Below are 22,755 nucleotides of genomic sequence, written 5' to 3'. Positions count from 1 at the left end.
CTTTTGAGGATAAAACGTGCACGTCACCATCTTTAGACATTGACGCTATGAGTGATTCTAATGACGACACAACGATGACGCCTCTTTTGGTTCCGATTAGTCCAAGGTTCTTTATTTAATTCATTGTCACATATTTAGTTACAAGTGGCTGATTCATAATGCAGATGGTTACAATGTCATTGGACCCATAACATATAGTACAACACCACTCCACACAGTGACCCCCTCCCTAACCAACCCTCAACCCGCTCCACTTCCGTCTCAACCAATTAGCAGGAGCACACTAGCCCGGTCACAGATCTGGTTGTGCTGTCTTGCCAACTCCTATGACTTTAGCATGATATTGACCATAGGAGTTGGCTATTCAGCACAAACAGATCTGGGACCAGACTACCAATACACTACTGTACCCACCAATCCCCCAGTTCCATTGTGCTAATGGGACCCCAAACACACCACACAGAGGGACTCCCCCCACACAGAGGGACCAAACATACCACACTGAGGGATTCGGTCTCCCCTCAGGCAGTGAAATACACAGTATCCTTCCCCTCCATCCCTCCCTCCTATCTCTCCACCATGACTGTAAATTCATACATTTCGTACCCTAATGAAGCTGATGCTGTCATTCTCTTCTATATGCAATTAAAATTCACTTTTTATTTTAAATTTATGTTGTAAGTATAAAAAATGGAAATGAAAGTAACAGAGGGGAAAGTAAGAAATGCTAGCACTAAACCTGGCTTAGACGATCCCCTCACTGACCACATGAAAACCAAAGCAGAGATAGCTAGAAAGGCAGGCAGTAGAGTGAGTATCTGTGTGTTCAATTGTTCACTTATTCCCCAACTCATTCAAAGCTATCACTTGCCCTGACACTACTGACATCACACCATGACAAGCACAGATGGTTAGCAGCGAGATAGGCTGCGTCTCAAATGGCACTCTATAGTGCACTACTTATGACCAGGGCCCATAATGATAACCCTGAACACCAGGCCCGTATGGCTCTGGTCATAAGTAGTGCACTACATAGGGAATACGATGCCATTTGAGACACAATCCATAGTCGTGAGAGAATAATTGGCATATTATTTCATTTTATCATAATATTGTCATTCTGTATGAAAATAGATTTCTGAAATGGAAATGTTTTTGTCCTGAGTGTGTCTGTAACAGCAAACTACAGGGAGCTGAGCTCACTCAAACCTCTCATTAGGTCAGACTCACTGGCTTGCGTCTCAATTGGCACCCTATTCCCTATATAGTGTACACATCCACTGTATAAGGAATAGGGTGCCAATGCAGATGCACCTATTGCCTTTCTGCCAAGCCAGAGACAATCCCGTTTCTCTATCCCATTTCCCTGGGACTCACTGAACAGTAACAGTGGAGGATAGCTTGGCTTGCAGTCGGACCTGGGTTCAAATAGTATTTGTTTTTTCTCAACTACTTAAGCTGTAGTTCTGGCACAATGGACCCAATAGAGTGGCCCCAAAAGTGCAAACCGTTGTCTCTGCCCATCTTGCAATCCAGGCAGGCTCAATCAAACTCCCCTCTGAAAGAAAATGAAACCTATTTGAACCCGGGTCTGTCTCTGGGTAGACTGTAGGCTAGTTTGAGTGGGGTGAGCAGTGAGGGCAGAGCCAGCACATTGCATATACCCCCTGTGGTGCTTCATCACAAGCTAGCTCACTGCCTCCCTCCCTCCCGTCCTTATCATCACATGGCCTCAGCACGGTGAGTGTCCGAAATGGCACCCTATTCCCTAAAAAGTACATTATTTTGACCAGGGAATAGGGTGCCATTTGGGACACAAACATAGACTCTCTCAACACAGATACTCACTGTACTGTAATGCTTAAAGGGACACACAAAAATGAAGGCGAAGTGCCCCTTACAAGCCAGGAAAACTTGATGGACATGATGACCATTAACATAAGTTTAACCTCAGCTTTCAATAGGTTGGTATTGATTCTACTGTATATTCTAAAACAACAAAAGCTACTGATGTAATCTCGGCATACAGAACCAAATTTCACGTGCGCACTTCTACTACTATTGATGTAAAATGTGTTTTTCTTTTTTTGTTCGTTTTTTTTTATCTTGTTTTGCAACATTTAAGGAATGGTGGGAGGATATTTTTTTTTGCCTTTTTGTTTCTATTTTGCTTATCTATGAACTATTTTTCTAAAACAGTCAAATCACTGTAATTCGTTGTCAGTACAGGAAAATATGAATTCATAGGTTCATTACAAAAAAATACAATAAAACTACTTGCAACATTTGAAGTAAACTTAAGACAGAGTTTTAAAACCCACACACTTGTATCAAACAAACTCATTGCTAAATAACACAATCTTTTGGGTTGTATTTACATTCAGAGTGACATTTAAAAAGCTCTCTTTCTAGTCTCTTTCTTCTCTTTTATCCGTACCAATACCTCTGTCCTCCTTATCTCTAAATGCTTATGTCATGATTCTTGCCATTGTCTAATTCGAAAAGAAAGGCTTTTGGCATGTAAATATTATTTCTACCCACGCCTACAAAGAATGCAATCTACACGTTAGATGCAAAAAGCAACCAATCTACACGTCAGCCTATCATCCCAATCTGTCAATCAGGTAATCCTGTTTTGGATTGACAGCGTGCATTGTTCAGGGCATGAAAGGAATATTGAACATGTGTGTGTGTGTGTATGTGTATGTGTGCGTGTGTGTGTATTTCACTCCCTGCTAACTGTAAATATGTAGAAATACTGCTTCCTACCACACATTACAGTGTGCAATAGTATTATGTTATACTATGACATGAAGAGGTATGGGAAAGATAACGTTTAACAGCGGACATAGTTTAATACACCGTAGAAAGAGACACAGATAGAACAAATACAGAAAGCTAGTACACAAAGAGGTCTACACATAAATTACATTATCATACCAATAATGACATCACACTTGTGGTGAAAAGGCGAGAGTAAAGTAGAATAGACTAGAGTAAGCATGTAATCTGGTGCTCTGTATAGAGGGCCAGTAGGCACTGGAACTCATAATGAACATGTACATACATACTGTATCTATAATACTGTATATGGCTAGATAGATAGATGTAATGCACAAAAATACACCGATTTGCTTAATGCTATACAGCATTTTCACCCAATTCATTTACTATGAAAACCTGGCTAGGGTAAAATTATGATTATCTTGATTTATGTAGAAATATGTAGAAAAAAAATCTAAATATGAATCACCTCATATATGCAAATGATCTATAAAACAATATATTCTTTAAAAAAAATGAGAAAATACAAAGCAAAACAATGTTGACTTTTTGTATTCAAAAAGTTAGTAGAAAAATAAATTAATCATAAAAAATTATGTTGGCAACTGTCAAAGACATAAAAAAGTGTATGTAGAGATTGAAAACATGGCAAATAATATAAAAAGGTGAAAGTAATAAACATCTATAAGACTTGCCATTTGTAACCAACATTAGCTTGCGCTGTCTGTATCCTCCCACAAGCCTCTGTCTGTCAAGCATTCCCTCCCCATGTATCCACATCTTCCCTTCATGTCTGTGTACCATCATACCTGAAATTACATTGGCTTCTCTTCCTAGCATCGTTTTTATAATTCGGTCTCTCCCAGTCCAATATGTCACAATGATTTGATAGAGGGTGAGAGAGAAAGAGTGGGGGAGTCACGAGATATGAAGGTCTGTCACTCAGGTATATTGTAAACTACATAGAGAAAGACGGGTCATAGGACATCTTTAGGCTGAGGTGGGTCTGTCTGTCTGTCTGTTTGTCACGTCAGTCGGCCTGTCTTATCAAGAAGGACACTCCTTTGGTCAAATAGTCCAGTCTGTCAGATGGAGAGATAACATTAGGGGTGAGTGGGGTAAGTTGAGCCAAAGGGGTAAGTTGAGCCGCCTTTGTTTCTAGGAAATCACACACAAAATGTATCATTTGACCAAATATTTAGGAAGCGGTCACAATTTCATCGAGTCTGTGAATGATGAAAGCACATGGAAAAAGTGGTAAGCAAGTTAGGTCCCCAAAAATTATTTTCCCCAAGTCAAATTAATTTATTGTGTTAGAGGTTTCATGATGCTTCCGTCTAAACCAAAGTAGATATTTTAAAGATGGTTTTATACATAATTTGGGGTCTCTATAAGATTCAATATGAGGTCCTAAACCTAGCATGAAAGTGCATCCTTGTTGCTATGTGGGCTAATATAGTCAAAATGTTTGCCTTGTGGTAAGTTGAGCCAATGGCCATGTAGTAAGATGAGCCATGGTTCAACCAATGGCAAGTTGAGCAAATTGAAGTGTTTTCTTCCCAGGCATAATGCAAGGCCTATGTTAAAAGTGTTAAAAATAGTACAAAGTGTTTGTTAGGTTTTAAGCCTGTGTTAAAATATGCTTAAGTGGGCTAAATCAGGGTCACACAAAGTGTCTCTTGTGAGCAGCAACCCACATTGAAACAAAGTATACACCTCACACACATGGTTCTGAGCTTACAAAAAAGAAGACACCTGTACCATGTCAGATATAGAGTTGAAATGTATTACATTTTGAGTTGTTTTGTCGCAGAACTTGAAATTATGTGAACTATTCAAATTTTTGCAACCAGGAAATAGCGGAGCAATTTCTGCATAGTGCATCTGTTAAATTACTAAAAGACAAAAAAAGCTATTGTGGTTGTGTGGAATTGGGTTTGGGAAATACATTTAAAAAGGTAGTGGTAATATTTCAGTACAGAAATTTGTAAGCAGCTTAATTTACTGTGTCCCATGGTGCAACATATCCAATACCCGGGGTAAGTTGTGCTGAGAGACCACTTTTTCTGGACAAGCTGTTTTCCAAACTCTCATGTTAATTAATTTGGATTATTTCCAGGGAGACACATCCTGAAATATATGTAGATATCTTTGTTAGAAAGAATGCTATAGTTCCAATGACTGGGTGATTCTGAATGTAAAACACGGCTCAACTTACCCCACTCTCCCCTATTGAACAACAGATGTATCTAAATGGTCAGTAGTATATTGATCATATAGTCAGTGAGCTTATCGATGGAACAGTCAGTCGAGTAGATAAACCCATGTATTATAGATAACTAGAAGGGTGTGGGCTGTGGGCATGTTTGTATCGTTGACATGTTATAGTTGACATGTTGTTGACAGATATGTTTTGGTCTGACAGACAGTCCTGTTGCCTTAGTAACCTTAAATCTAAAATGGCGGCCTTTTACTTTTCTCTAATCTAAGATGGCCGCCGAGTTGGGCAGGCCGTTGTTGGTGGGTGTTGGGGTGGTGGCGGTGGGGTTGAGGGGGGAGCTGTCCTGCAGTGTACCCGGGTCCGGGGTGGCTTCGCTGGGCCGGCTGTACTGGCTGACCAGGGAATCCTCCATGTTCACCTCGGTGACAGCACTGCTGCCGTTGTTGTAGCCATCCAGGTTGTCCTCACTGGTACACAGCTTGCTCTCATCACACAGAGACGGCTGGCTGGCTGTCCGCTTCTCCTCGTTATCGCTATAGATGGAAAGAGAGATGGAGAGAGGGAGGGGGAGAGAGAAAGAGACGGGGTAGGGAGGGAGAGGCAGAAAGATAGAGAGCGAGAGAGAGAGATGGGTGAAGAAAAGACAGAGATAGAGGAGGTGGTAGGTAGAGGGAGAGATTGTCACTATCTGTGGATGGTTGACATACCAAGGTCCTGTATTGTATCACGTTGCCACAGGAGGGATATTGGGTAGGGATATTGGGCAAAAGGAGAGGAGAAATAGGAGAGCCTCTACAAGAAACATTCACTATTTAAAATAAGTAGCAGAGGCTGCATGCACAGTAGAGCACCTTACAGCATACCTTTCTAGAGATCTGGCAAAGCAGGGGCAAGCATTAGGGGAAAGAGGGTCGGCATAATGAACACAAGATGTTGGGATAAAAACATACTATTATCTTTTCAATCAGGGAATCCAAGCGATCATGTTGATTTCGGCATGACATTTAAAACATGCAATTTTGGAGGATAATGACTTGCATTGGGTTTAAGGTAAGCTTTTGGTGACAGCAACCAGGTAAACAAAGCCAAAACATGGATTGCTGTCTTACCTTTTCCAAAGTCTGCTTACAGGGTAAGGAAACCAATATGTCATTTTGTAACTTGGGTGAATTATCCTTTTAACTTTGTGCTAATATGAAATGATTAAATGATCAGCAGGCTTGAGTTAGTAAAGGTATATGAATAAATGATCAATGTATAACAATCAATATATAATCGGATTAGACAGACCAACCTGTACTCTCCGAATGTTTCATCCTTCATAGGGCGCGCCTCAGAGTCTACCTGACCCTCCTCCTTATCTTTGACTGAGAGAGAGATTATTGCATTTCAGTATCTGTTCATTAATCAGTAGAAGCTCCTCTCTAAGCTAGTAGCTGGCTGAGGGTTTGGTAATGACAGATACTGGCTAGGCAGTGAACTAGCACTCAGGAGGATATGTGTGGTGGTTTTGTAGAGCTACCTGGTCTGCTACGTATAATTTCTTTGACTGATACTGTATATGTGAACTTCTAAGCCTATTCTTAATGATATTGGGCTGGTTGCTGGTAGGGGAAACTTGCTGAATGATCAACTATTTACAGAAAAATAAGTCCTCGATGCTTTGCTAGCAATAGACAAGAAATCCACAGGGGCTGACAGATCGGATCCTGGTTTGGTTAAGTGTGCAGCGCCCATTATGGTTGGCTCAATAACCCTTTCGTTTTTTATACATTGTTATCAGGAAATATTCCAAATGTATGGAAATCTGCTCTTGTGCTGCCACTCCATTAGGACAAGATAATAGTGATCTTAATCACTGTCGCCCCATTTCAGGGCTTCCTTGTCTAGCTACGATTCTCGAATCCTTGGTAAATGTACAACTTTGCTCTCTTTTATCTGAGAAATGTATTTTGAATGTAAACCAATCAGGCCTGGGCATAGCACTATTACAACAACCACTTTAGTTGTCAATGCTTTAGACGCTAAACTGAAATGTGCTGCTTGTGGCTCAGTTGGTAGAGCATGGCACTTGCAATGCCAGGGTTGTGGGTTTGATTCCCACGGAGGACCAGTACAAACAAATATGAAAATGTATCCACTCACTACAGTAAGTGACTCTGGATAAGAGTGTCTCCTAAATGACTAAAATGTAAAAAAAATGCTTTGTTTGTGGACCTGTCAAAAGCTTTTGATACTGTTGATCATGCTATTTCATTGAATAAGTTGTCCTCGAAGCGCCTGAGCTCTGATGCCTTCATGATAATCTTGGTGACAGAACTCAGGCTATCGTGATGGATAGGGTTAAGTCTGAATTTCTTGAAGTACATAAATGAACACTATTTATATAAACACCATTGGTCAATCTGTAAAAATGGAACTTCATCTATATGCGGATGATACTATTATGTATGCTGTTGCCCCTGTGAGGGAAAATGTAGTTGTTTGAAGAGATAGCACTGAATTGTACACAGCATCTCCTCTCCCTCTATCTTGGTTCGGGCAGGTGACTGTGACCACCTCCTCAGACCAATTGCTAGTACACCCGGGAACATTGTCCCGGGAACCAAAAGGGATATCTCAGTTTCAAGGTCTCAGCTTGGAGAGAAGAAGCCTTGTGATGTATTGGTCGGTCAGATACAGGAACCAAACGTTAAGGATGAATTAATTATGAATAAGCTAAATCATGCAAATACAACTTATCTGTGTAAGCAGTATATAAGAGAACTAACGAGACTGCCCCGGCAGAGCTCCTAACCGACATGTACTATGGTGCATTAAGTTTGCTAGAATCTCTCCAGCTTGCTGATAACAAATACTGATTCATTTAAGCTTGACTTTGAGTCCCTTTGTGGTCATTTCCACTACAATTTGGCGTCACGGTGAACTAGATGATTGATTCTGGCTGCGGAGCTTTCCAGTGAGGGTCTGCGAGGAAAACCGATGGCGCATTTTATAAAGCGTGAGGGAAATTCCCGTCTGACCAAAAGACGACAAGGACCTGCTCAGATCAGACCCTTACTGCGAGCTGCCCAGGAGGAGACACATCATCCATTAACAATTGAGGGATATCTCAACTGATTTCAGTAAGTCAATTTAAATGAATTTGTATAAAAAGAATGCAAAAATAATAAAACCAATAAAACTAAACATAAAAATAAAATGACGTTTATGTGGCCTGGGACTGCTAGAAAGGTACCATGGTCTCTGGGAGACTAGAGTAGTCTGGGACTACTGAGTGAGGGTAGAGAAGCCTCACCGACAGCTGTCTACAGGCATTTCTGGGAAATGTCTATGTGGTCTGGGACTTTGAGTCCCTTGTGGTAATTTCCATGACACCCCGACTGTTGATCTGGCAATGTCAAAACTAAAGTCATATTTTATAGCTATGCAGGAATTCCTTGTTTTAAAACTTGAGGTTAAAACGGACAAACTCTCGTAAGAATCTTTCAGATGAACTAAATGTTCACTCATTAGATGGTTCTCCAATCAAATGTGTTCCTGCATATTCAGTTGAAGTCGGAAGATTACATACACCTTAGCCAAATACATTTAAACTCTGTTTTTCACAATTCCTGACATTTAATCCGAGTAAAAATTCCCTGTCTTAGGTCAGTTAGGATCACCGCTTTATTTGAAGAATGTGAAATGTCAGAATAATAGCAGAGAGAATGATTTATTCAGCTTTTATTTCTTTCATCACATTCCCAGTGGGTCAGAAGTTTTACATACACTCAATTTGGTAGATTTGCCTTTAAATTGTTCAACTTGGGTCAAACGTTTCAGGTAGCCTTCCACAAGCTTCCCACAATAAGTTGGGTGAATTTTGGCCCATTCCTCCTGACAGAGCTTGTGTAACTGAGTCAGGTTTGTAGGCCTCCTTGCTCGCACATGCGTTTTCAGTTCTGCCCACAAACTTTCTATAGGATTGAGGTCTGGGCTTTGTGATAGCCACTCCAATACCTTGACTTTGTTGTCCTTAAGCCATTTTGCCACAACTTTGATAGTATGCTTGGGGTCATTGTTTATTTGGAAGACTCATTTGCGACCAAGCTTTAACTTCCTGACTGATGTCTTGAGATGTTGCTTCAATATATCCACATAATTTTCCATCCTCATGATGCCATATATTTTGTGAAGTGCACCAGTCCCTCCTGCAGCAAAGCACCCCACAACATGATGCTGCCACCCCCGTGCTTCACGGTTGGGATGGTGTTCTTCGGCTTGCAAGCCTCCCCCTTTTTCCTCCAAACATAACGATGGTCATTATGGCCAAACAGTTCTATTTTTGTTTCATCAGACCAGAGGACATTTCTCCAAAAAGTATGATCTTTGTCCCCATGTGCAGTTGCAAACCGTAGTCTGGCTTTTTTTATGGCGGTTTTGGAGCAGTGGCTTCTTCCTTGCTGAGCGGCCTTTCAGGTTATGTTTATATAGGACTCGTTTTACTGTGTATATAGATACTTTTGTACCTGTTTCCTCCAGCATCTTTACAGGGTCCTTTGCTGTTGTTCTGGGATTGATTTTTACTTTTCGCACCAAAGTACGTTCATCTCTAGTAGACAGAACGCGTCTCCTTCCTGAGTGGTATGACGGCTATGTGGTCCCATTGTGTTTATACTTGCGTACTATTGTTTGTACAGATGAACGTGGTACCTTCAGGCGTTTGGAAATTGCTCCCAAGGATGAACCAGACTTGTGGAGGTCTACAATTATTTTTCTGAGGACTTGGCTGACTTCTTTTGATTTTCCCATGATGTCAAGCAAAGAGGCAGTGAGTTTGAAAGTAGGCCTTGAAATACATCCACAGGTACACCTCCAATTGACTCAAATGATGTCAATTAGCCTATCAGAAGCTTCTAAAGCCATGACATCATTTTCTGGAATTTTCCAAGCTGTTTAAAGGCACAGTCAACTTAATGTATGTAAACATCTGACCCACCTGAATTGTGATACAGTTGTCTGTAAACAATTGTTGCAAAAATCACTTGTATCATGCACAAAATAGATGTCCTAACCGACTTGCCAAAACTATAGTTTGTTAACAAGAAATTTGTGGAGTGGTTGAAAAATGAGTTTTAATGACTCCAACCTAAGTGTATGTAAACTTCCGACTTCAACTGTATATACTTAGGCATTTGGATTGATATGGATTTAACATTTAAAAACCATATAGATGAGCTGGTTAAGAAGATAGGATTGAAAGTTTGCTTTTTCAGTAGGAAACAGATTATTCAGTCAACTTTTTGATCTGTTCTTGATTATTGTGACATTATTTATCAAAGTGCAGCTACTACTACTCTTAAACCTTTGGATGCCATCTACCATAGTGCCCTTCATTTTGTTACAGGCGACAGTTTTGATACTCATCACTGTATCCTGTATCAAAAGATTGGCTGGACTTTGCTAAAAACCTGTAGATCTCGACATTACTCCCTTTTTTGTTTACAAGGCCCTACCTTCATAAAATTCCATCTTATCTAACTTTGCTGTTGAAGTATTGAACCTGAGTTGCCTCGTTCTCAACATTTCGTCGCTGTCAAAATAAAGGTTAAATAAAATAATAGAAAAATAACATTTCTTACAAACTGCCTGACATGTATGGTTTCTCACAAACAATCTAGTATATGTAGTATTTTAGAACGTCCTATTCTTATATATGAGACTCGTTACAAACTACATTCTACAGTATACAGTGCATTCAGAAAGTATTCAGACCCCTTGATGTTTTCCACATTTTGCTAATTTACAGCTTTATTCTAAAATAGATTCAATTTTTTTGTCCCTCATCAATCTACACACAATACCCCATAATGACACAGAAAAAAACTGTTTTTTAGAAAATAATATCTATATACATATATATATATATATATATATATATATATATATATATATATATATATATATATATATATATATATATATATACAGCCTTATTCTAAAATAGATTCGATTGTTTTTGTCCCTCATCAATCTACACACAATACCCCATAATGACACAGAAAAATACTGTTTTTTAGAAAATAATATATATATATATATATATATTATTTTCTAAAAAAAACGTTTTTTTCTGTGTCATTTTGGGGTATTGTGTGTAGATTGATGAGGGACAAAAACAATTGAATCTATTTTAGAATAAGGCTTATATATATATATATATATATATATATATATATATATATATATATAATAAAAAAACTGAAAAATCACATTTACATCAGTGTTCAGACCCTTTACTCAGTACTCAGTACTTTACTCAGTACTGTTGAAGCACCTTTGGCAGCGATTAAAGCCTCAAGTCTTCTTCGGTATGACGCTACTAGCTTGGCACACCTGTATTTGGGGAGTTTTGACCATTCTTCTCTGCAGATCCTTTCAAGCTCTGTCAGGTTGTACAGGGAGCCTCACTGCACAGCTATTTTCAGGTCTCACCAGAGATGTTTGATCGGGTTTAAGTCCGGGCCACTCCAGGACAGTCAGAGGTTTGTCCCGAAGCCATTCTAGCGTTTTCTTGGCTATGTGCTTAGGTTCCTGAGCACTCTGGAACAGGTTTTCATCAAGGATCTCTCTGTACTTTGCTCTGTTCATCTTTCCCTCGATTCTGACTAGTCTCCCAGTCCCTGCTGCTGAAACTTCCCCACAGCATGATGTTGCCACCACCATGCTTCACCGTAGGGATGGTGTCAGGTTTCCAATAGACGTGACATTGGCATTGAGGCCAAAGAGTTCAATCTTGGTTTCATCAGACCAGAGAATCTTGTTTCTCATGGTCTGAGAGTCCTTTAGGTGCCTTTTGTCAAACTCCAAGTGGGCTGTCATGTGCTTTTTACTGAGAAGTGGCTTCCGTCTGGCCACTCTACCATAAAGGCCTGATTGGTGGAGTGCTGCAGAGATGGTTGTCCTTCTGGAAGGTTGTCCCATCTACAAAGAGGATCTCTAGAGCTCTGTCACAGTGACCATCGGGTTCTTGGTCACCTCCCTGACCAAGGCCCTTCTCCCCCAATTGCTCAGTTTGGCCGGGCGGAAAGCGAGTCTTGGTGGTTTCAAACTTCAGCCATTTAAGAATGATGGAGGCCACTGTATTCTTGGGGACCTTCAATGCTGCAGAAATGTTTTGGTAACCTTTCCCAGAACTGTGCTTCGACACAATCCTGTCTCGGAGCTCTACAGACAATTCCTTTGACTTCATGGCTTGGTTTTTGCTCTGACATGCACTGTCAACTGTGGGACCTTATATAGACAGGTGTGTGCCTTTCCAAATCATGTCCAATCAATTGAAATTAACACAGGTGGACTTCAATGAAGTTGTAGAAACATTTCAAGGATGATCAATGGAAACAGGATGCACCTGAGCTCAATTTCGAGTCTCAGAATGCTTAACCTCTACGGGATAAGAGTCCCTATACCGGGATGGTTGAGCTAACGTGCACTAATGTGATTAGCATGACAGTTGTAAATAACAGCAAACTTTACAGGACATAGACATGTCTTATATGGGCAGAAAGCGTACATTCTTGTTAATCTAACTGCACTATCCAAATTACAGTAGCTATTACAGTGAAAAAATACCATGCTGTTGTTTGAGGAGAGTGTACAACAACAAAAAACGTATCACAGCAACTGGTTTGATACATTCACCTCTGAAGGTAAATAATGTACTTACATTCAGTAATCTTGCTCTGATTTGTCATCCTAGGGATCTCAGAGATAAAATGTAGCATAGTTTTGTTTGATAAAACCAATTTTTATGGATTAGGTGGATTAGGTTCTACAGTTTGAACCCCTGCTGTCTCTGGCTCCACACCCACCCCGCCCGGCCATCTAGATGTGTGAAAGTTAGTATATAAGCTAATGACCCATCATGTAAGAATTTCTTGGGAGTGTGTAAACGTACATTTTGTATTACCATATACTTTTTGTATGTTCTCTATAGTTATGTACTTCAAAATGTATCAATTGACCAATTCGGCAAATTTGGACAGACTTGATAGAAAATATTGTCCAGTATTGCAATGCTTCACTGGATCAATCTGAAACTTTGCACACCCACTGCTGCCATCTAGTGACCAAAATCTAAATTGCGTCTAAACGGCAATATTATATTATGGCCTTTCTCTTGCATTTCAAAGATGAAAAAAATTAATAAATGAAACCGCATGTTTTTTCTTTGTATTATCTTTTACCAGATCTAATGTGTTATATTCTCCTACATTAATTTTATATTTACACAAACTTCAAAGTGTTTCCTTTCAAATGTTATCAAGAATATGCATATCCTTGCTTCAGGTCCTGAGCTACAGGCAGTTAGATTTGGGTATGTCATTTTAGGGGAAAATTTAAAAAAGGGTCCGATCCTTAATCAGGCTAGGGTCATGTTTTCTCAATTTCCGCCTGACTGACGTGCCCAAAGTACACTCCCTGTTGCTCAGGCCCTGAAGCCAGGATATGCATATAATTGGTACCATTGGAAAGAAGACACTTTGAAGTTTGTAGAAATGTTAAAATAATGTAGGAGACTATAACACAATAGACATGGTAGGAGAAATTCCAAAGAAAAACCAACCAGAATTCTTTTTTTTTGAGAGCCCATGCGCTTACAATGGAAAGTATAGGGAAATAGTTAAATCTAGCTCCCAGTATGCAATTCCTATGGCTTCCACTGGGTGTCAGCACTCAATGTTCAAGGTTTCAGGTTTGTTTCTTCCAAAACTAGTAAGAATAATGAGTTTTACTACAGGGACACAGTCTTGGAAATGTGTGTATGCGCACACGATTAAGAGAAGATGCACCTGCTAATATCGTTTTCCTATTGAACATACTTTTTCCATAGAAATATTATACATTTTAGGGTATCTGAGTAGTCAATAGAAACGTATTTTAACTTGCTTTAACAAAGTTTAGCGGTAGATTTTTGGATTCCTTTCTCTGCATGTTGAACGAGTGGATTACTCAAGTCGATGGCGCCAACTAAACTGACATTTTGGGATATAAAGAAGGATTTTATCTAACAAAATGACACTACATGTTATAGCTGGGACCCTTTGGATGATAAATCAGAGGAAGATTTTCAAAAAGTAAGTGAATATTTAATCGCTATTTGTGAATTTATAAAACCTGTGCTGGTGGAAAAATATTTTTTGTGGGGCGCCGTCCTCAAACAATCGCATGGCATGCTTTCGCTGTAATGGCTACTGTAAATCGGACAGTGCAGTTAGATTAACAAGAATTTAAGCTTTCAACTGTTATAAGACACTTGTACATAGCGGGACCCCTAGCCCTAAGAAGTTTTTAAGAGGATTTATGTAAATAAGGTATGTTTTTTACAGCAAAAACATGTTTTCACTTTGTCATTGTGGGGTATTGTGTGTAGATTGATGAGGAAAAACATTTATTTAATCAAATTTAGAAAAAGGCTGTAATGTAAAATTTTTTGGAAAAAGTCAAGGGGTCTGAATACTTTCCGAATGCCCTGTATGTAGTTTGTTAGACCTGACGTGGTTTGTCTGGTATTTGTCTGGTGCATGTTGCTATATTTAGACCTACCTGAATACTTTCCCCCCTTGCTCCTCTTGATGAAGCAGAGGATGAGCAGTACCAGCAGCAACAGCACGATGACGCTCACGAGCCCAATGAACCAGCCCTGAGTAGCAAAGCCTGTCTGCACATCCACCACTCCTACACAGAGAAAGAGACCGAGAGAGAGAGAGAGAGAAAAGAGAGAGCGAGAGAGCAGGGAGGGTGGGATCGGAGAGAGAGGGATGGGGGATGGGGGATGAAAGAAAGGATGAAAGGAAGAGAAGAGATTAAGAAGAGAGAGAGTGGATCTGGAGCTTACACACGGGGGCTCAGTCGACACACACACACACACACACACACACACACACACTTAACCTAACAGACATTACACTAGAGATGTAGGCAACACAGTCCAATGCCCCAAACAAATACCACTAATGGAGCATTTCATTTAGCGGTGGAAGCTTTGCCATTTAGTCTCGTTCATCTAGGACATTGAAACAAAAAATCACTTCACACCGATAGAGCTGCAGCAGTGGGCCCAGAGGAGGGTGTGTGTGTGTCAGGGGAGGCTGGTGGGAGGAGCTATAGGAGGACGGGCTCAGAGTAATGGCTGAGAAATGCATGGAACGGTATCAAACACATCAAACATATGGAAACCACGTTTGACTCCGTTCCATTGATTCCATTCCAGCCATTACAATGAGCCCGTCCTTCTATAGCTCCTCCCATCAGCCCCCTCTGGTGTGCCTGCCTGCGTCATTGTGTGTGTGTTTTCTTACTACCTGCTCCCTCGGCTCTGATCTCAGAAGGTGTTATTGTTGAAAGTGAATCATGTATGCGGTGTGTATTTAGGTGTGTATCTAGGTGTGTGTGTGTGCTACTCTAGGTCTACCTGCTCCCTCGGTCCTGATCTCCGTCTCCCAGAAGGTGTTGTTGCTGAAGGTAAATCTGAGCCGGTACTGTGATCCTGGGGTTAGACCCTTCAGCTGGTAGAATGGCTGGGACGAGTTCAGCTTCTCAGACTGCTTCCACTTTCCACCGCCTGGAGACAAAATAAACCATTTATTTGTTTATTCTATTCCTTCTATGTATTTATTCAGTAAAAAATTAGAGGGTGGTTCACACATGTAAATAGACAAAATATATACACCGCCATTCAAAAGAGTCACTAAGAAATGTCCTTGTTTTTGAAAGAAATGCAAAAACAATTGTCCATTAAAATAACATCAAAATGATCAGAAATAAAGTGTTGACATTGTTAATGTTGTAAATGACTATTGTAGCTGGAAACGGCAGATTTTTGATGGAATATCTATATAGGCGTACAGAGGCCCATTATCAGCAACCATCGCTCCTGTGTTCCAATGGCACGTTGTGTTAGCTAAATTAAGTTTATCATTTTAAAAGGATAATTGGTCATTAGAAAACAATTTTGCAATTATGTTAGCACAGCTGACAACTGTTGTTCTGATTAAAGAAGCAATAAAACTGGCCTTCTTTAGACTCATTCTGGAGTATCTGGAGCATCAGCATTTGTGGGTTCGATTACAGGCTCACAATGGCCAGAAACAAATAACTTTCTTTTGAAACTCATCAGTCTATTCTTGTTCTGAGAAATGAAGGCTATTCCATATGAGGAATTGCCAAGAAACTGAAGATCTCGTACAATGCTGTGTACTACTCCCTTCACAGACCAGAGCAAACTGGCTCTATCCAGAATAGAAAGAGGAGTGGGAGGCCCCGGTGCACAACTGAGCAAGAGGACAAGTACATTAGTGTCTAGTTTGAGAAACAGACGCTTCACAAGTCTTCAACTGGCAGCTTCATTAAATGGTACCCGCAAAACACCAGTCTCAATGTCAACAGTGAAGAGGCGACTCCGGGATGCTGGCCTTCTTGGCAGAGTTCCTCTGTCCAGTGTCTGTGTTCTTTTGCCCATCTTAATCTTTTCTTTTTATTGGCCAGTCTGAGATATGGCTTTTTCTTTGCAACTCTGCCTAGAGGCCAGCATCTCGGAGTCGCCTCTTCACTGTTGACGTTGAGACTGGTGTTTTGCGGGTACTTTTTAATGAAGCTGCCAGTTGAGGACTTGTGAGGAGGGAGGACGGGCTCATAGTAAAGGCTGAAATGGAATACGTGGAACGGTATCAAACACATCAAACATATGGAAACCACGTTTGACTCCGTTCCATTTATCCCATTCCAGCCAATACAATGAGCCCGTCCTTCTATAGTTTCTCAAACTAAACACTCTAATGTACTTGTCCTCTTGCTCAGTTGTGCACCAGGGCCTCCCACTCCTCTTTCTATTCTGGTTTGGGGTCACATTTCTAAGTGACCCCAAACTTTTGAAAGGTAGTGTATATATTTTTTTCTTGCTTTCAGACAGGGGAGTGAACAAAAATGACAAATGTGTTTGGTTTTCCCACAGGCATACTGTTGGTCGGCTGGTAGCTTACTGTTCTTGTTGAGGTACTGGACCTGGAAGCCCACACTCCTGTGTCTCTGGCCTGGCACCCAGCTCAGGTTAACAGACTTCTCACCTACAGACAAGCTGATGTTGGACGGAGGAGCTGGAATGGGTTGAGAAGGAGTAATTATAATCTCTCTTACTCTCCTTCACAATTTGCACCAACAAACGGAACCTCATCCTGTTAGTGTTAACCAACTCAGTGTAATAATATTTCTTAACCCCTAATACTCCACAATGTAACTACATTGTGACAAACACACCAGTAAACAGAATGTTTTAATGTCTGTTTTTATGTGTGTGAAGCCGATGACAAAATTCCACATTGCATGGACAATAAAGAAGAACATTGGATCTAATTCTAATCCTCCTGCAGTTCTACCTCCATCCAGCGTGGTGGCGCCCTCCCTTGTAATGGGCTCGCCATCCCCGGCCGAGGTGCGCCCCCTCAGGTAGAAGCGGTAACGGCTCTTGGGGTCCAGCTGCTTCAGGGTCAGTTTGGTCAGCGTGTGGTCGTCTATGGTCTCCACCTGCACCGGGCTGTCATCACTCTCCACGACTACAAAAAGAGAGAGGAACAGTCAATCAATCACGGTCCATCAATTATGTTATAGGTTTGTCTCTAATTTAGAGTCGCATGCGGTCTCAGAGCGGGAAAATGTATGTCGGGGGAGAGACTACCTTGGACTTAATCTATAACATTTGAAGTTTGTCTCTGAATTAGACTTAGGGATGTTGATTTAGCATTGATGCTCTGAGTCTGAAGTATGGATGGCTAATTATTGATTGATTGATTGATTGATTGATTGATAGTATTACCACTAACCATCTCCAGTAGTGACTGGTGATACATCAACAATATGTCAGTGTCACCGATGTTCAGTGAGAAGATGGCTATTGACTTGTCAAGAAGCATTATTGTCTTTTACAAGACAGAGGAGCATATATAATGAAGGAGTAGATGGAGGTATAGGTACCATAGACGACAAAGATAGAAAGAGGGAGAGGTGAAGAAAGAAAGATACCCACTCTGTTGATACTGCAGCAGGTATCCTTTGAGAACCCCGTTGGGCTGAGCAGGGGGGGTCCAGTGAAGAGTCATCTCTGTCTCTGCAGGGCTTTCCAGGTGGAGAGACATGGGGGGGCCAGGAGCTGAGAGGGACACAGACAGGCTTGATTATATATGCTTCCACTGCAGTGCACACTATCTTTATCTGTCTCCATTACTCACGCATCAAAGCCCATTCTTGTATTTAGTTTAAGTATCTCTTTTTGTGATCTTTTCATCCCCCACAAATGTAATGGCACTTTGCTTTATTTGACCTTTTTTCTATTTCATCTATCCATTCTTTCCCATCTCCCTCCCTGATCTCTCCTTCTGCTCCATTTACCTCTCACTCAAAATGCCACCCTCCCCTCCTCTCCTTCCACCACCTCCCTTCCACCTCCCCCTCACTCTCCTTTCCTTCACCCCACCCACTCTCTTTATTCCTCTCCCTTCTTTCTCTCACCTCCCTCGTCGGTACTGAAGGACAAGGGGGGGTCGGAGCGGGGCCCCTCTCCCTTGCTGTTGAACACAGTGACAGTGAGGGCGTAGTGGGAGTAGGGTCTAAGGCCCCCCAGGACCCTCTTCTCCTCGTTGGCCCCTGTCTCCACCATCAGGCTGCTCTCTGGCTCTCTGGCCCTCCGGCCCCGGTGGTGGCCCCTGGAGCCGAATCTTTTCAGGTGGATCTGGTGGATAGAAGGAGTTATAATGGGTTAATAATACTCTATGTAGCTTTATGTTGCTATAATGTCGTGTTCATGATGTGTGATGTGTGCGGCCCCGGTTAGTGGCACCTAGAGCCAAACCTCGTCAGGAAGATCCAGGAGGGAAGAGGTTATAAGGCTCTATGTAACCATAATGTAATGTTGATGATGTTTATCTGACACACATAGTAGGGAAGAGGTTACAGGGGTCACAGGTGAAAATGAGAAAAACGTAACCACTGAGTGCCAGAGCTGGACACAAACAATGAATGACCTGCAAGTACCTTGTATCCCAGTAGGTGTCCTCTGACAGTATCTCTGTCCACTGCTGCCCATGTTACCCTGATGGCTGTACTGTTGAGCAGCACAACACCCACATCCATAGGAGCCTCCAGGGGGACTGTAGGGAGGGAGGGAGGGAGGGAGGGAGGGAGGGAGGGAGGGAGGGAGGGAGGGAAGAGAGAGAGCCATTATCTTTCTCAGCATAATCACTTGAATGCTTATTATTGTACTGTTTACCAGTAGGCCTAAACACAATAGACTAATTGATAGTCATTAGAGGGAGATAAAGAGAAGAGAGAGAACGAGAACAGGAAAGCGAGTGAGAGAAAAAGAGGACAGAGAGAGGCTTGATTAGATATTACACTGTGAGTGTAATGTTTACTGTTCATTTTTATTGTTTATTTCACTTTTCTATATTATCTACTTCACTTGCTTTGGCAATGTTAACATATGTTTCCCATGCCAGTAAGCCCCTTGAATTGAATTGAGAGAGCGACAGAAAGAGAGAGTAGGGGATAGAGGGAGAGGGAGAGGGAGAGAGAAAGACAGAGAGGAGAAAGAGAACAGAGAAAGAGGAAGAGACAGAAAGAGAGAAGATAAAGAGATATATAGAGAGTCTGTGAGAGAGTCAGAGAGAGTGATAAAGAAAGAAAGATAGAGAGGGGAGAGAGAGAAAGAAAGAGAGATCATTAAAGAAAGACAGAATTCTAAAACAACATCTCACCATTCTCTCCAGAGTAGCCAATGACAGGGTCTGGCTCAGGTCCCTCCCCTTTCTGATTGACAGCCTGTACTTTGATCTCGAAGGCTGAGAAGTTGCCCACTTCAGTAACGATGTACGGTGGCTCAGTGGTGACATTAGAGTGCCAGGTGGGGCCGTCACCTACTACCCTCCTCCAGAACACCTTGTAGTGGAACTCCGGTCCGTTGAACACTCGCCTGTCCATTTCCTGTGACAGAGTGACAGACCGGGACAGGAGCCAATCAGAATGTGAGTACACACAATCCCCTTTTGGGATGAGCTTCAGGTACACAAGTTTAGCCTACCATTTCCTGCCTTTTCAATGTTTTTCTCACATTCTTTTTTAATGAACACATTTTCCAGTTTCAGTGGAACATTCATGTAAAAGGTGGCAGAACAGTCAAACGTAAGAAAGAGTCTTACCTCCCATGTGATGACCAGGGTGTCTGGGTCTGTAGACTCACTCCTCACATCCTCAGGGTTGTTGTCTGGAGCTGTGGAGGTGGGAAAGGGGTGGAATCCCAAATCAGATATGCAGCGTTGGGTAGGTTACTTTCTAAATGTAATCCGTTACAGTTACTAGTTACCTGTCCAACATTGGAATCAGTAACTTAATTTTTGGATTACCCCAAATCTGATTACTTTCAGTTACTTTTGGATTGCTTCCCCCTTAAGAGGCATTAGAAGAAGACAAAAAAAAGGATCCATCAAACGCATTTGGTGTGTCATCATAGTGGTCTCTGTCTTGTGGTCAGACTCGCTCAGGTGGAACAAACTTAAACGTGCGTCTTTTTTCAATGCAGAATTGAATGTCATTGAGAAAACAAAAATCTGCCATAATGTATTTTTTTTGCAAACATACTTTCTGAATTTAAAAGTAATCCATGAAGTAATCATCTAGTTTTTCAAAAGTATCTGTAATCTGATTACAATATTTTTGCTGGTAACATAACCGATTACAGTTAGTTTTTTGTAATCAGATTACATGCAATCAGTTACTCCCTGACCCTGCAGATAGAGAACGTTTTGATGTTCAATCCATGTTATGAAGGACTGTAGGTCTACATGCAGATAATAATACAGTATATTCACTACTAGTCCAGATTATAAACTCCAAAAAAAGACCATATTGTTCACGTTGGTATTAAAATTGGCATACTTGTAAAAAAAGGTGCCATTTCATCAAAGCCTAAGGTCGGGCTCTAGCACCCCTATAGGTCAATTGTGAAAATGCATTTATCTGCATTGCGTTTTGGTTCATGGCTTCTCCTGAGTTGGATCTATGTGGCCCCAAAATAGCTTAAAATATATGTATTGGTTTGGGGAACTCATTTAAATCAGCAACCAAAACCATATGGAATTTTGTTTTTTCCTTTATGATCGCAACAATGTTGAGAAACCATAAGAAATCGCAGTCAAATTTTGATTATGTATTTTTTTAAATAAAGTGTTCCCTGAAGTCTACTGATTACAATGATACATAATGTGATATTATTTACTGTGTCACTTTTAAGAAACATGACAGGAAACCATTGCACCGCATTTGGCAATTTACCTGTCTTACATCAGGTGGGAGGGGTGTCAATTTCTGAGCTATGTCCTTAAAAACATGCACCAATGTGCAAATTTCAGGCAGCGCAAATGGGGAGATTTAAGACCAGCGGTAACACAGTTGGTAATGGCATGGATTTTGAGAATGGAAGCGCAGCCTATCCGGCCAATGGCGCACGGTGCCCATAGGCTTTTTGTGCCTGTGAACCTCATTTAGAAATATAAAAAACAAATGCTTTTTGCTTCATTTGCTTAAAAACCAAGCATAGCTTCCCAACGCTTTCGCCAATGCATCTTGCCCAATGCATTTGCCAAGTAGCCAAGCCGATCAATAAAGGGTTTTGCTCGTGAAACCTCCTTGAATTAAATCTGAATCACCAAAGCTTTATTAAAAGATCACGTTTGGGAGCGGCAAAACAGTGAGCGGACATTGTCATGCGAGTCATTCCATGTCATTTCAGCAAGCCCTGACACCCACTAAGATTGTTCTGAAATCATTTATGTAGTTAGAAACCGATAAGGTAAGCATTCCTACAACATTATTTTGTTGAGAAATTATTTGATCTGAGAAATTATCTAATTGATCGCACTCAAAATTGCCCTTTTAAATCATAGGATTTAGACAATATTCAATAAATATAGTACTCAACATCCAGTTTGGACCAACATTCTTCCTAACAATGAGTAAGACATGACAAATCCAAAAACAAATGGTAAAAACCTACCAACGGACCCCCCAACACCCCATGCCAATCCCAGCGAAGCTGCAAGAAACCCTATTGTACTTGTTGGTTCCACAGCAGTGAGCGAGATCCCTTCACCTACTCAAAGAGCTTTGGAGAGTTGTAGGGTTTACCAGCCTCAGTGCTTCTCTGCAGAGTGAGGACACAGTCTGGGCATGTTGTCAGGAGGACCTCAGTAACAGGGACGGGTATCACTGAGTTCCATGTGTTGTTGTCATGCAGAGTCAAGTTAGAGATGATCCTGAAGCATGTTCCTCTGAAGTCAGGGAACTGGGTGACGTCAAGGGGGTTGTTCTGGGTACTAACAGGCACACGAGACCTATCCATGCACTGTGTGATATCAGCATTAACTCCCAGGAAGGACGGTCTGAACTCTCGGCAATAGACACCCAGAATCTGACTGAGGCTGCGCCGCTCCAATGATCTCAGGAGTTCCTCAGAGGTAAAAGGGAGAAGGCCCAGGACAACAGTGACACACACCTCCAGCATCATATCTCAACATGTCTCACCATAATGTCTCAATATGTCCCCCTTTGTCTCTGTACAGTCTTTCTCACTGCCTGTTGATGTTTCAATGGTGCCAAGTCTAGTTCCAGTCTTTTATACACTCTGAAGTTTGCTCTCCTGTGACTCTCTATGACACAATAGG

At 41.2% G+C, this 22,755-nt stretch overlaps 1 protein-coding gene across 1 annotated transcript in view; it reads right to left on the bottom strand.

Annotated features, from left to right (window-relative positions):
• Positions 1 to 96: 96 nt before the first annotated feature.
• The window catches only part of l1cama (L1 cell adhesion molecule, paralog a), a gene marked incomplete at its 5' end in the record, with an annotated part of 43,564 nt that continues 20,905 nt past the window's right edge, over positions 97 to 22,755 (bottom strand). The window contains 12 exons of the mRNA XM_029724386.1: positions 97 to 5,538; positions 5,869 to 5,880; positions 6,300 to 6,372; positions 14,594 to 14,725; positions 15,462 to 15,611; positions 17,029 to 17,142; positions 17,422 to 17,598; positions 18,069 to 18,191; positions 18,551 to 18,770; positions 19,073 to 19,188; positions 19,795 to 20,020; positions 20,236 to 20,306. Of these exons, the coding sequence (XP_029580246.1) occupies positions 5,265 to 5,538; positions 5,869 to 5,880; positions 6,300 to 6,372; positions 14,594 to 14,725; positions 15,462 to 15,611; positions 17,029 to 17,142; positions 17,422 to 17,598; positions 18,069 to 18,191; positions 18,551 to 18,770; positions 19,073 to 19,188; positions 19,795 to 20,020; positions 20,236 to 20,306 (1,688 nt within the window). The remainder of the gene's footprint in view (positions 5,539 to 5,868; positions 5,881 to 6,299; positions 6,373 to 14,593; positions 14,726 to 15,461; positions 15,612 to 17,028; positions 17,143 to 17,421; positions 17,599 to 18,068; positions 18,192 to 18,550; positions 18,771 to 19,072; positions 19,189 to 19,794; positions 20,021 to 20,235; positions 20,307 to 22,755) is intronic.

This window comes from Salmo trutta, chromosome 30 (assembly GCF_901001165.1).
Source record: "Salmo trutta chromosome 30, fSalTru1.1, whole genome shotgun sequence".
In the NCBI taxonomy this organism is placed as follows: domain Eukaryota; kingdom Metazoa; phylum Chordata; class Actinopteri; order Salmoniformes; family Salmonidae; genus Salmo; species Salmo trutta.
The sequence above is the reverse complement of the archived record's forward strand: the minus strand, read 5'-3'. Positions and strand labels throughout refer to the sequence as shown.